General features: G+C 41.1%; 1 protein-coding gene across 1 annotated transcript; it reads right to left on the bottom strand.

Moving 5' to 3' along the window:
* Positions 1–5,058: 5,058 nt before the first annotated feature.
* On the bottom strand, positions 5,059–13,068 carry CCN3 (cellular communication network factor 3). Its single transcript, XM_008001430.3, has 5 exons — positions 12,810–13,068; positions 12,455–12,680; positions 11,130–11,381; positions 10,081–10,295; positions 5,059–6,581 (listed from the first exon to the last, which is right to left on the bottom strand). Exons 1-5 carry the CDS (start codon positions 12,891–12,893, stop codon positions 6,285–6,287), a joined length of 1,074 nt encoding a protein of 357 aa, XP_007999621.3. The 5' UTR covers positions 12,894–13,068; the 3' UTR covers positions 5,059–6,284.
* Between the last annotated feature and the right edge of the window lie 239 nt (positions 13,069–13,307).

The raw sequence follows: 13,307 nt of genomic DNA, 5'->3' as shown, positions 1-13,307 counted from the left end.
GGAGTACAGGTAACCCTGAATATAGGCAACAAGGCAGAGTAAATATGCACATTTTGGATTCAGAATGTGAGGATTCAGATTCTGGCTTTACCACATAATAGGTTTATGATGCCATGCAAGCTCTTTTTCTTTCTACAGCTTCATTTTCCTCATCTGTAATTTTGAGATAAAATAGTACGGACCTCAAAGGATTGTTATAAGAATTAAAGCAAATCAAGTAATCTATGTACAGCACTTTGCATAGTGTCTAGTACCTAATAAGCTTGATAAATGTCGGTTTTTTCCTCTTCCTCCATTTCCTCCTTTTTCATCTTTTTTTTTTCTAAATTTCGTATATTCTAAAATAAACATTGGATTTTTTTTTCAATTCTGAAAGTGATATGAGTGTTCCAATTGATGATGTGTCCTGGGTCAATTGACAGACTTTTAAAATTTCTTTTTGATATGTACATTAATAGTATACCTTACAATCGATGGCACCTAAATTGAGAGAGAATTTGGAATCTTTTTTTTATTATTACTGCTAATTTGTCTACATGAAATATGCAAGAAGATGCAAGAGGCCTCAGTGTAAACATGGTTCGTTTTTCTGGAGCATCAATTTTACTTGAAGGTTTGCTGGGGAAAGTTGAATAATTGACTAAGGAGAAGTCAAAAATTACTTGCATTTTTAGGAGAAAATGTGAGAAGCTATTGAAACTTTGGCCTGAAATGTTGGGTTTTTGCTGCTAGATGGTTAGATAATAAGTGTTCAGTCTGTTTAGCTGTTTGGAATACTGTGCTGAACAACCTTGAGAAGCACTGTGTAAAACAGTGGTGAGAAAACTAGACAAGGTCCTTGCTTTCATGGAGCTTAGGGTTTAGTGGGAAACACATATAAACAAGTAACAGAGATATGGTGTTTCGGCTGCTATGATAATAATTGTTACAAAGAGCAGTTGGGTACAAAAGAGGGTGGGTCAGGCCTGTTGTAGTCAAAAGGGTGCTGGTGAAGAAGGCTTCTTAGGGAAGGTGAACTTAAAGTGGATTCTTGAACCATGAAATGGAATTTGGGTAGATAACATGACACAGTCAATATGATCCTTGTGGTCTTTATCCTCTTTTCTCGGGGCTGTGATTTTCTACAAATTACTGGGGAAGAGTCTCACTGCTCAACTTTCAGAGGAGCTAGAATGCCCACTTACTGGCATCTCCTGTATCAAAGTCCTCCCAGGATCTTGTAGGTGGCCTTGCTTCAGCAGGATAAACCTGGGTCAGTTTGGAGCATACTGACCCGTATTTAACCCAAGCTAAGAACTTTATAACATCTTCCAAACTTCTGATTCTATGCTACAAACAGAGTCTGGTTCTCAGATTTGGCTAATAAAATATAAGTCCAAGCCACATTTTCTGCTTGGATTATAAAATATTTGTTGCCAAGTTCCTTCCAGTAGGACCTGTGGGCTGTTCATTCTGTGAAACCTTGTCATTTGAATGGAATTGTATACTGGGCTGAAATTCAGACCTTTGTTTTTTTGTCCTAAGGAGAAAGACACACATTCTTTAGGAAGACTGGTACAACATTGCCATCCTTACCCTTTGCATCTCCTGATTATCCCCAGAACAGCTGGCCTACTGTAACAGTAATTCACGGTCCTCAGCTGGAAGGCTGCAGATAATCCTTCATTATTCAGAGTTTAGCAAGTGCCAGCGGCATTATTGAAGTAGTAATTGAATTTTGTGAACCCTCTGTGGTCCAGACAACATAAGAATGCCTGCAAGAACTGTGCAGTGTGGTTAAGATGAATACATTTCCAACAATATTGGATCGTCAAACTAAACCCTATAGCCCATAGCCAAAAGGACATACTGTTTTGATGATTTGACTTGTGATGTTGAACATTTTGGAGTGAAACCCATTTGGAAACATGACAACATGTACCTACAAGGAAGACATTGTGAGGGAAATCTAGTACTGCCCAGAAATCTCCATCAAAGCTTCACTGACAATCTCATCAAGTGCAGATATGTATGTAACAAATTAGCTCTTTGTGTAGTTAAAGATGTTCTTACCTCATTGTTGAATTGAATCTTTGTGTGGAAAAAGAAAAGAAAAATCTCCAAGTAATTTTCAATGAAATGTGAGTTATCACTACGCCAGCAATTAAGTGCTTTCAAAATTTGACATTCACAGAATGATCTCAACAGTCTCACTACTTTGCAATGCTGTTACTAAAAGAGAACATTTATAGGTTGGGAAAATAGCACAAAAATGAAACTGTTGGAATTGTTTTGGTTGCTGAAAATACACTCGGCCTCAGCGTCTGTGGCACTGTGTAAAGGAAAGAGCTTTGGCTCTGAGCTCAGACAGACCCTGAGTTTGAATCCTAGCTCCTTCATTTACTGTGTCCTTAATAGGTCATTAACTTCTTTGAGTTTCTTCATCTTTCTATGTAAAAATGAGGTCAATCATGTCTACCTTTGAACTTTAAATGCTTGGCTCTACTAAATACTTATATCAACATCTGCCATTTGCAGACCTACTGTGTGCCAGGCACAGTCAAATGCTTATGAATATATATTATAATACTATGAGGTTGATATTTAGGGTGACCAACTTCTCCCAGTTTGCCTGGGACTGCCCTGATTTTATAACTGAAAAGTCCTGACTCCTGAAACGAGATAAACTGGAGCAGTTGGTCACCCTATCCATACATGGTCTCATGTTACAGATGTGAAAACTGAGTTCCAGAGGCTGTGCAGAGTGCCTGGTATCCCATAGCTGGGAAAGAGTAAGCCTGACATTCAGACCCAGGCTTGGATAATTCTCAAGCCTGTGCTCTTTCTGCAGCCCTAAACTCTGCTCAGTCAATGTTTCTTGCCTTGTTGTATTACTAGAACGTTCTGAAATTTGCAAGTATTTGTACATCACACCGCATTTTCTGACTGCCTTTAATTTTAACTTCAGGAATGCATGCCTGTGTATTTATGTAAGTTGGAGAGCTCTCCAGGTGATAGTGATAATGAAAATGATAGCCTAACATTTTTTTCAAAGACCATTCTGCCTTCTGCCAATGCAGAGACCATTCATTCATATATTTATTCTTTCATTCAACAGGTATGCGCAGTGAGATCTTACTGTGTGTCAGGGACTTGGGCAGATACAGAGGACTAAAATGCTGGCCTCAAGATACTCATAATGGGGTTATAGAGTATCAGTTGTAAATACTGTGAGAACTTTGATGATAGAGGCAAGTCCTGATACTCTTGCCCCTGCAAATACATTGTCTCCCACCTCTCCTCCCATTCTGTACTCTAGCCTCATGGATTGTCCTTCATACTCCCTGGCACTGTTTTTGTTTTGTTTTGTTTTGTTTTACAGTAGATGTTACATCTCACTGGAAGAGTCTTTCTCTTTTGAAATGTCACCTCTTTAGAAAGAATTTCCTTGCCTCAAGCTAAATTAGCTACCCAGAAGTTTTCTATGTTATCACCCTGTTTTGATGATCTTCACAGATTTATTTATGCATTATTTGGAATTTACCTTCTTTGTTTGCTACTTTTTTGCCTGCCTTTCCCAACAGCATTATGTAAATTTTTGGAAGAAGAGAGAGCGTGTTTATTTTTATTGTTTATTTTACTCATGGCTGTGTTCCCAGGATCTAAAACAATGCTAGGTACACAGAAGCAATCAGTAAGTTGTTTTTGAATGAACGAAGTGAATGACTTAACAAATGCTTTGGCTGCTGAAAGGAGCAGCTATGTCTATATGAGTAAATAGAACTGCAAGGAGAACTATGCCAGAAGGGACATAAGTCAGCCTTAATTTTTGTTTTTCTGGTGATAAAGGTAGCATATCCTCAGTTTTAAAAAAAAGTTGGTAAAGAAGTGACAAAAAAGAACAAAAATGAGACTAGTCTGATGTAATCACTAATCAGATTTTGTTACACGTTCTGTCCTAGGTCTCTTTTGATTCATGTTCATAGATACTTTTGAACAAAACCAAATCAGTCTTTTCCTAGTTTCATGCCATTCTGGGGTATATTTTCATATATCTTTTCTTATATTCTCAGCTTGAAGATTGCTTTGTTTTTCATCCTAATGGATGAAAGATAGATCATCTTTGCCAGGATCCATGTGTTAGCAAGTAGAAAATAAAAGGATTTTGATTTGAGTTTTAGATCGACCAGTTTCTTTTAACAGTTTTTTTTTTTTTTTTTGGTTTCCTCATCCATAACATGGGTACATGAAGAATACCTACTTCATAGAGCTATTGTGCCAGTTAAACAACATAATGCAAGTACAGCTCTTAGCACAATGTTGTTGTGCAATACATGTTTGCTGTCCTTGAAAATTTCATGCGCATAAACTCCTAAAAGGCAAAGTTTCTTTCTAATCCATCTTAAAGGACAAATGGAAACTAGCTAAAGAGAGGGGCGGGAAGGAGGGGGCAGACCCCGGAAGTGAAGTTGGTAATAGTAAAACTCTTATAAAAAGATCTTTCCTTACAAATTATAGAACTTGAGAGCCACACTGCATCAGCAAGAAGCTTCCAAACACAAAACTTCTATTACCTGTGACTCCGCCCACTGGGCAGCACAGTTTGGCATGCAACTCCCCATGATCAATGGAAATATGCTTTTCTGGGTACTTGGCAAGATAATACTGATCAAGAAAGTGCTGGCCATTTAAGTTGTGCAGTTGGGAGGATGGGATGCCCTTTGATTAGATAAGGAAGTCACACAGCTGAATTTTGTTTGGTCAGATAACAAGTTTAAATTTCAATATATAGAGGTGTCTAGTGGGTCGTCCAGAAAAAAGAGATCAGGGCTTGAGATGAGGGTCTGAGTAAGTAGTGTGGAGGCTAGTTGAGGCTGATGGTGAGAAACATCTAACTCAGTAATATTGAGTTGTCTTTTGTTTCCCTTCTGATAAGAATTCGTAAGCTCATCCAGAAATACTCATTTTGCTTTCAATAGATGCTATTGATTGATGTCTCATTTAATTCATACATTTAAATTTTATTTTCAGTAAACAACAATGTTCAACTTTTATGCACCAAAGTAATAGAGTCACACAGCAATAAAATCGTGTTTATTTAGTGGTATCTGACAAGTAGAGAAACTAAACGTAATATTTTACAAAATGTACAATTTATATTTTTATAAATACTTTAAAAGAGAGAAGTGGAACATGTGTGGTGGCATTAAAAGAATGTGTAGATTTAATTTTGCAGCCTACCTTGTAGCCTGACAAACCAGATACATGTATGTATACACATATAACTTGATCATGAGTTTTCATAATTATGGCCCAAGGATAAGTCTTGGGCATGTCTACAGTAATTCCAAACTCCCATAAAATGTGTGGTCTCTCACCACCAGTCATGTTGATTTTGCTCTTTTTTTCTCAAAATTCCACAAAATGCACATTTGAAACAGCCATCAGAGGATATAAGCAAGTGTTTTGGGCCTCAGTTTACTCATCAGTGAGATGAGAGAATCCTTGCTAATATGGTCTGTTTCTGCTAAATTAAAAAACTTGGGGGCCTCAGCCACTTCCAATATATAAATATCTGAGGGCTGTGAGGGACCAGTCATCTTTGTATTGGGAGTTTTCTGTTTAGCTTCTTTCTATTGGAAAGGAGTCAATGTGTCTTAAATGGAGAAAGTTTATGACACAAGTCCACTAAGCCAACATATCATTACTGTAGATACAACATGTTTCCTAGTGTAAAACTAAACAGAAAATTAATAGTCATCTCTGAACGTCATGTTGAAGAGCTATATGTTTCCTTGGATCTGGAGCTTAGAAGTTCAGAGTTGGTTTACCCAAAAAGGGAGCCAATAGAGAATCTTCCCATCAAACCTCAATATATGGTTGAAACACTCGTACAACGACATGTTCAGTATCATTCTAGACTTCACTGAGTCATTATAGTGACATTTTCTTGGAATTGCACTAGTGTACAACAAAACATGATGAGTGCGATGTGATACAGTCTACAAAGTAAATTATATACCTGTTTTCTTAAATGTATACAAATTTGTATTTGTAATAAAACCACAGAAAAGTAAGTCATTCCTAAGCCATATCCTGAGCTTACCTTGATTCCAAGTTTACAGTTAATTACATTTTTTGTTAAATAAAAAGACAGCTATAAAGGTCCTCATATGATCACATTAGGAAAATACATAGGATTCAAGGATGAAATCGTGATTCTTCATTACTTTTCTTATATTCCTTTGATGGTGGGTGGCGCAGCAGCTACAGGTGCTCTGTAGGTGTGCTTCTTGAGTGACAGGTTACATTTTCCCTCTGGTAGTCTTCAGCTCCAGCTCCTGGAGGAAGGCCTCATTATTCTTAGGACAGTTGGTGTGACAGGTGCAGGTCCCAATGACCATCACTGGTTTCTTGACTATTTGCCCTGGGGAGCACTGAAACTCTGCCTGGATGGTTTTGGTATTGTGGGGAGTGCAGCACCGGCCATCACTGCAGACCCCACAGAACCTGGGCTTGTAGGTGTGCAGGCTGGTGCAGTTTTTGAATTGCAGGTGGATGGCTTTGAGTGATTTTTTGGTGCGGAGACACTTTTTTCCTTTCTAAGAAAGAAAAAAGAAGTGATGTTTTGAATGGCTACTATTTCTCTGAGGGACAATTTTAGAGTATGGAATTACCTGCTAGTTGCCCACCCAGTATCTATTGGTCTTTCTTCTTTGCTATCAGAACATTAATTTTGCTTGAGCAATATAGCCAGCTAAAAGTATTTACTTCCACGGTCTATCTGGGACTTGGGATAACTTTGTGGCAAAGTTCTGGCCAAGGATACATAAGCCAAGGGAATCTGGGAAATCCTTTGTCCTTTGAGTAGGTATAATTCTTTATTGTTCCTATATGCATTTTCCTTTCTTCCTGGAATGTGAACACCTTGCCTAATTGTACATAATGGTCTTTTGACATTGAGAAGATGAGCATGAAGGTGAAAGCATATGTATAATAACAAAATCTATCTTTTAAGACACTGTAACATGCTTTGGTGTCATTTTTAGCCAAATGAATTTTTACACGTGATACTGTTTGGCTCTCTGTGTTCCCACCCAAATCTCATACTGTAATTGCCATGTGTGACAGGAGGGGCTTTCTGGGAGGTAATTAGATCATGGGGGCAGATTTTTCCCTTCCTGTTCTCGTGGTAGTAAGTTCTCACAAGATCTGATGGTTTAAAAGTGTGGCACTTCTCTCTCTCTCTCTCTCTCTCTCTCTCTCTCTCTCTCTCTCTCTCTCTCTCTCTCCTGCTGCCATGTAAGATGTGCTTTGTTTCCCCTTCATCTACTACTATGATTGTAAGTTTCCTGAGGTTTCCCCAGCCATGTGTAACTGTAAGTCAATTAAGCATCTTTTCTTTATAAATTACCCAGTCTCAGGTAGTTCTTTACAGCAGTGTGAAAATGGACCAATACAATTTCCTATAAACAGAGTGGGTATAAATCTGGCATTATTTTATGTTTCCAACACTCTTCAGACATTAACTCAACCTTTTTAACAGTATTCATTCATACAAGGAATAATCATTCATAGAAAGAACAATTGCCCATTTTGCAGATGAAGAAACTGTGTCTCAAAGACCTAACGGGGTCAGAAAACATCGAATATTTGAATTTGTCTGATACAAAGCCCATTCTTTCTATTACATGATGACCTCAGGACATTTCAAGACATGGAATTTGCATGAAGGCAAATAAAGTGGAAAATGTATTCAAGATTGTATTAGTAATGATAAATGAAGAGACCTAATATTGATAATTTAGCAAAGAATTGACTATGTTTTATTTCTTACTTATATTTCTTCATCTACTAATTTCCTACAGTTATCCACTGTTCACCTTCATAGACATGACCCACAGCTTGTGGGGTGATTAGATGTGGAATTATCTTAAATCAGTGACTCTCAAACTTCAGTGCACATCAGAATCATCTAGAGGATTTCTTAAAACAAGCTGTCGGACCTTACACCATGAGTTTTGGATTCAGTACATCTGATGTGGGACCCACACCACAAATTTGCATTTTAACAACTTCTTAGATGATGCTGCTGGTGTGGGGACCACACTTTAAGAACCGCTGTCTTAGATTTAAGAATCTCTTGGAGACAAGGAAGTCATGATTGGTATTCTATTACAACTTTTATAAAATATGTATACTATAAATAAACATCTTTAAAATAACATATCCAAGTATTAAAGAAGATGCAAATTACAAGAAAAAATACAAATTTTGCAAAAAGACACAATAGAAAAAGCCATATCTTGGAGGTATTAAATGGAAACATCTTATTTAATAAAGAAGTTGCTGTGCCATTGAAAATATTTAAGGACTTCTTGTTTCTTACTTTTTTGTATTTAATATCTAGCATGTATTCTTGTTAGCACCCACAAAATGGTACAGGATAACAACATTCCTGTGTGTGTGTATGTGTTTGTATGTGAGACTGCTTATGTGAGTGAACCTACATGACTATGTTAGATGTATGTTTGAATTCCCCTGAGTGTGGGGAAGTGCATCTCCTAGGATATAATTTTAGGGCTAAGGTGTTTCTAGGTGTTCTTTCTAAACTGGTGGAAGAAACATAAAGTTAGGATGGACCTCAAAAAATTATATAGCTGGCCGGGCGCGGTGGCTCAAGCCTGTAATCCCAGCACTTTGGGAGGCTGAGACGGGCGGATCACAAGGTCAGGAGATCGAGACCATCCTGGCTAACCCGGTGAAACCCCGTCTCTACTAAAAAATACAAAAAACTAGCCGGGCAAGGTGGCGGGCACCTGTAGTTCCAGCTACTCGGGAGGCTGAGGCAGGAGAATGGCCTGAACCCGGGAGGCGGAGCTTGCAGTGACCTGAGATCCGGCCACTGCACTCCAGCCTGGGTGACAGAGGGAGACTCCATCTCAGAAAAAAAAAAAAAAAAAATTATATAGCTAAGCAGCCATATAACTAATACAACCACTATGGACTCTTATTTTACCAGTAAATAGAAATCATAAGTAATGCTGGCTACTGTTAACAGAGTACTTAATCTATACCCAGCATTTTGCAGATTCATTCTATTTAATCACCATGACAACTTAAGGTAGGTACTTTCAGCAGCCCCATTATGTGGGAGAAGGAATTGAGGCTGAGAAGTTAAGAAAATTGCCCAAGATTACATAGCTAGTTCATGTGGAAAGACAGAATTTGAAGCCAAGCTGTCTGGCTCCACAGTTATCCTCTTACGCACTAGATGATATTGCTTCAGTGTCAAGATATGTAAATCTTGAATTGCTAAGGACTGTTTTATTTTAGTCTTAGGTTTGTATAAGGATCCATATAATGGTTCAAATTGGGTATTGTATTTATCTGACATAGGGCTCTGGTAACAAGGCCTGTGATGTCATCAGCAACCAATCAGAGCTTCTGATCTGCACATCTCACATTCAGTGTTAACATACGGAGTTGATATAATTCCAGCAAAAAAAAAAATAAAAAGATATGTGCTGTTTTATTTGGCCCATATTGCCTTATGCTGGCAAATGTATTATTTCCACTAGGTTTTTAAAAATACCAACAATAATTCCCAGACAGTCACTCACTTATTTATCAACAGTTGTTTATCACGCACACAGTATGTGCCAGGTAGAGAGCTGAGGACTGAGAGGTAAGACCCACATGGCCTCTACCCATACATATTGAACCTGACGAGTAAAGAGAACTGAGGTCCGAACTGACCACTCTGGAATCAGTGGTGCTTGACAACTGGGTAGCCAGTTTTCTCCAGGAATGGTATGGGATTTGCTAGACCGTTCTCCATTGGGAAAAGCATTATAGTTATCTGGCCCCTCTCCCTCTTTACCTGAGGGTGTACTGTGAGTTGCCTGGAGTATTTCAATATGTTAAAGAGAAAAAAGAAGATAGGCCAGCTTCAGGAACCCCACTGCCTTTTCTCTGGGGTTGACTCCCAGTTACAGTTGCTCTCTCTGTCACAGAGTGACACAGTGACTTTCTGAAGCCCAGGCTACAAGGAGACAAGGCCATTACCTTCAGGATGGGAGGTTTCCTTCAGGCTCCTACCTTATCTGTTGGCTGCTCCGGCTCTTGTTCACAGGGCCGCACCACACAGAGCCGAGTCTGTTTCAGCATCTCACATTGACGGTTCCTATTGGTGACCCGGGTGGAGAACCCCATACCACAGCTCTTAGAGCATGCCGTCCACTCTGTGGTCTGTTCAATGCAGTTGACACTTGAGTCAGAGACTTCTACTCCTAGGGTGGCTTCTGGTCTGTAAGCTATGGGATGTATAAATAAAGACAGCCATTTTGGGTAAAATGTGAGGACTGGAAAGTGGTCCTTTTCAGCCATTATTAGAAAGTGGGTCTCATGCAACTGTGTACCTATTAAACACCCATGCTCCCAGGACACAGAACTGAATTTATTTATTTATTTATTTATTTCTGGCATGACTGATAATGTCTGCCCTCGGCAATAGTATACAATTCTGGATACTGCTAATATAAGTAATCTGGCTAATGAAATGGCTTCTGAAATAATCCTCTACTGTCTCTTGAGATTTTTTAAAAAACTACTTCATTGATAAGAGAAAACAAAAAGAAGAATCAAAAAAAGGTCCTGAAGTGCCATCTGAGCCTTACTACAGCATGTAAAAAGATGATACTTTTCAGTGACACCTGTCCAGGGATGAGTAGCCTTCTTTAAGGAGGTTAATCATGAGACAGCCTAGGTAGTGTACAGGATCGAGAAAAGAAAGAGGATTTAAAATTTTGTCTTTGGAGTGCTAATGAGGGTCAAGTGGCATGGATTAAAATACAAGTAGCAGTCATCCACTAAGACAAAAATAAGACAAAAGAGTGAATTTGGGAGGTCCTCTTTAGGAGCAATTGCAGCAAACTTCTATAACTTAGTTTGAGTTTATAAATATGTTTGATCTAATGTCTACAAATGTGTTTGATCTCATGTGTTTGATCTCAGTGGGCAACCTGAAATCCACAACTGAATGGCCAGAAACAGGCCAGTTTCTCTTTTCAAATCCAAGAGATTGCAAATTCTTCATGTTTGTATTTACCCTCTACTATGACCAGCCCTAGGTATACTGAGTTTCTCACCTGCAAGGGTGAGGCCTCCCAGTGAATCCTCCTCCTCTGGGCCACAGATCCACTTTTCACAGCACTCCCCAGGCACCTCAACTTTTCTTGGAGCTGGGCAGTTAGGCTCGGGCAGTAGCACGTCCAGCTGACAGCGAGGCACACAACCAATCTGCCCATCTCTGCAGGTGCACTGGAATTTGCAGCTTGGCTGAAATTTCTCTCCACTGCGGTAGATGACCCCATCGAACACACAGTTATCTCCCTCTACCGCTAGAATATTGGGGAAGCAAAGAGGAGGAGCAAAAACAAGAACACAATACAGTGAAGAAGCTATGTAAGATTTGGAGGACATGTTCCAAAACCCAAGTCCTTTTCCAGTTCAGGCAATCCGGTTTCTCATGTATCTACCATAGAGTGATGTCCTCATGGAGGCCTCTCAGAGCAAGAGAAAACCTTCAAGATCATCTAGTCTTGCCGCTCATTTTATGGATGAGGAAAGAGGTGTGCAACTGTGAAGCAATGTCCCCAAGGCCCCCTGGCCATCGTTCCCAATGTTCAGTCATTTTGCAAGAACCTCCTTAGAGTTTCCTACTCCAGCAGCTTAGACTTAAAAAGAGAAAAAGTGTACTTTATATTTTCCAACAGGTTAGCTGATCAAATTGGGAAGGGCATTAAGATTCCTTGACATTCAAGCATAATAAATCATCAGTAGCTTAGAGAGAAAAGTAAAAGCCCTCCTGTCCAGAAAGGAAGGGACAATCTCCAACTACAACGTTGTACCGTGTGAAAAATTGATCCCCGATTGATGATGTTTTAGAAGCCTGGATTGGCTAGTTGCCTGCATTTTATTTCACTTGCAGTCAGAGAAGGGTTTACATAGTTGTCCCAGGAGACTAGCATTTGCTTTGGTTCAAATGGGACAATTACAGGTGTGAAAACAAACCTGCTGGATTTTCCCCAGCTGCAGTTTGGGAAACTGTGAGCGTGTGAGTAAACCCGAGCTTCCATCAGCCCCAAGTGGCCCCCTAGAAATGTCCGAAGGAAATGACTTCACTGGCCCTTAACTCTGCCTGGCTCCCCCTCTGCTTAGATTCTTGTCTAGGAAGCCAAGTGAGGAATGCCTTTCACCCCCAGGGTAGGTTTCCTTTCTGGCTCTGGCGTTCCCCAAAGCCCCAAGTACTCCCCAAACCATGCCTGACACACAGTAAGTGCTCTATACATGTCACTTATTGCATTATTATTATTTGCTTATCGCCCTCTGGGAAGGGGAGGAAAAAAGAGAAGGGAGGAAGCAACTTCAGTTAGCTACAGAAGAGGTCAAACAGCGGAGGGGGCAGGATTACCCATGCAGATGCCAGTCTGGTTGCTGGGGTCTGCGCTGCGGTCACAGTAGAGGCCACTGCTCTCGTCGCATGGCTCCAGATCTGAGCAGCTCTCGCCACGCTGGCGGGCGCACACCAGACAGCAGGAGCAGCCGTCCAGCACCGCGCGCACCCCGGGGGCGCAGGTCGGCGGCGTCGCGGGGCACTGGCCCGGGCACTGGGGAGGGCAGCGCTGAGTCGCAGCGACCTGAAGGCAGGCGAGACAAGAAGGAGAAACCACTCAGCTGGTGTAGAGGACACAGAGAGCCCGGTGACCAAATGGGGGCCACCCAGGAAGGCAAAGTAACTTGGGGCATCTTAAGGGTGTGCCACTTACCTGTCCCAGGAGATGGAGAAGCAGGAAGGTCAGGCAAAGGCACTGCTTTCGGAGACAAAAGCTCGTGCTCTGCACACTCTGCATGCTCAGGCTTTCTCCTCTCGCTTTTACCAAACGAGACTTTCTTCGCTGTAGATTGGCACTGCTCGCCTTCCCCCTGGTCCGGCGCTTGCGGATCACGCCCAGCACCACCAGCACAGGTTTTATAGCGCGCTCCTGGGACGCGCGCAAGCCTGTTGGCTGCAGTGCAGGGAGGAGGGGGGAGATCGGCTGGGTGGGGAAGTGGAACGAACCCCGGGGTTGCCATGGCAATTGGCCGTGGGTGCTGCTCTCCTTAGGGCGCGGCGCCGGGGCCTGCGTGTGCCTGTGTGTGGCGACTGGCTTTTCCCAGAGCGTAGGGAGGGGCTGGGTGGAGTTCCGAGGCCAGGACCCAGGGCTCGCTCGAGCGCGTGGGAAGGAAACGCCCGTTTCCTCCTGGAAGTTGCTTCGCCTTCTCCC

The sequence above is a fragment of the Chlorocebus sabaeus genome, chromosome 8, assembly GCF_047675955.1.
Source record: "Chlorocebus sabaeus isolate Y175 chromosome 8, mChlSab1.0.hap1, whole genome shotgun sequence".
NCBI lineage: Eukaryota > Metazoa > Chordata > Mammalia > Primates > Cercopithecidae > Chlorocebus > Chlorocebus sabaeus.
The sequence above is the reverse complement of the archived record's forward strand: the minus strand, read 5'-3'. Positions and strand labels throughout refer to the sequence as shown.

Coding starts and splice junctions, on each gene's coding strand:
- CCN3 (XM_008001430.3), bottom strand. CDS start 12,893: ATGCAGAGTGTGCAGAGCACGAGCTTTTGTCTCCGAAAGCAGTGCCTT. Junction 11,382..12,454: donor CCAGACTGGCATCTGCATGG/GTAATCCTGCCC, acceptor CCAATATTCTAG/CGGTAGAGGGAGATAACTGT. Junction 6,582..10,080: donor CGGAGCAGCCAACAGATAAG/GTAGGAGCCTGA, acceptor TTTCTTTCTTAG/AAAGGAAAAAAGTGTCTCCG.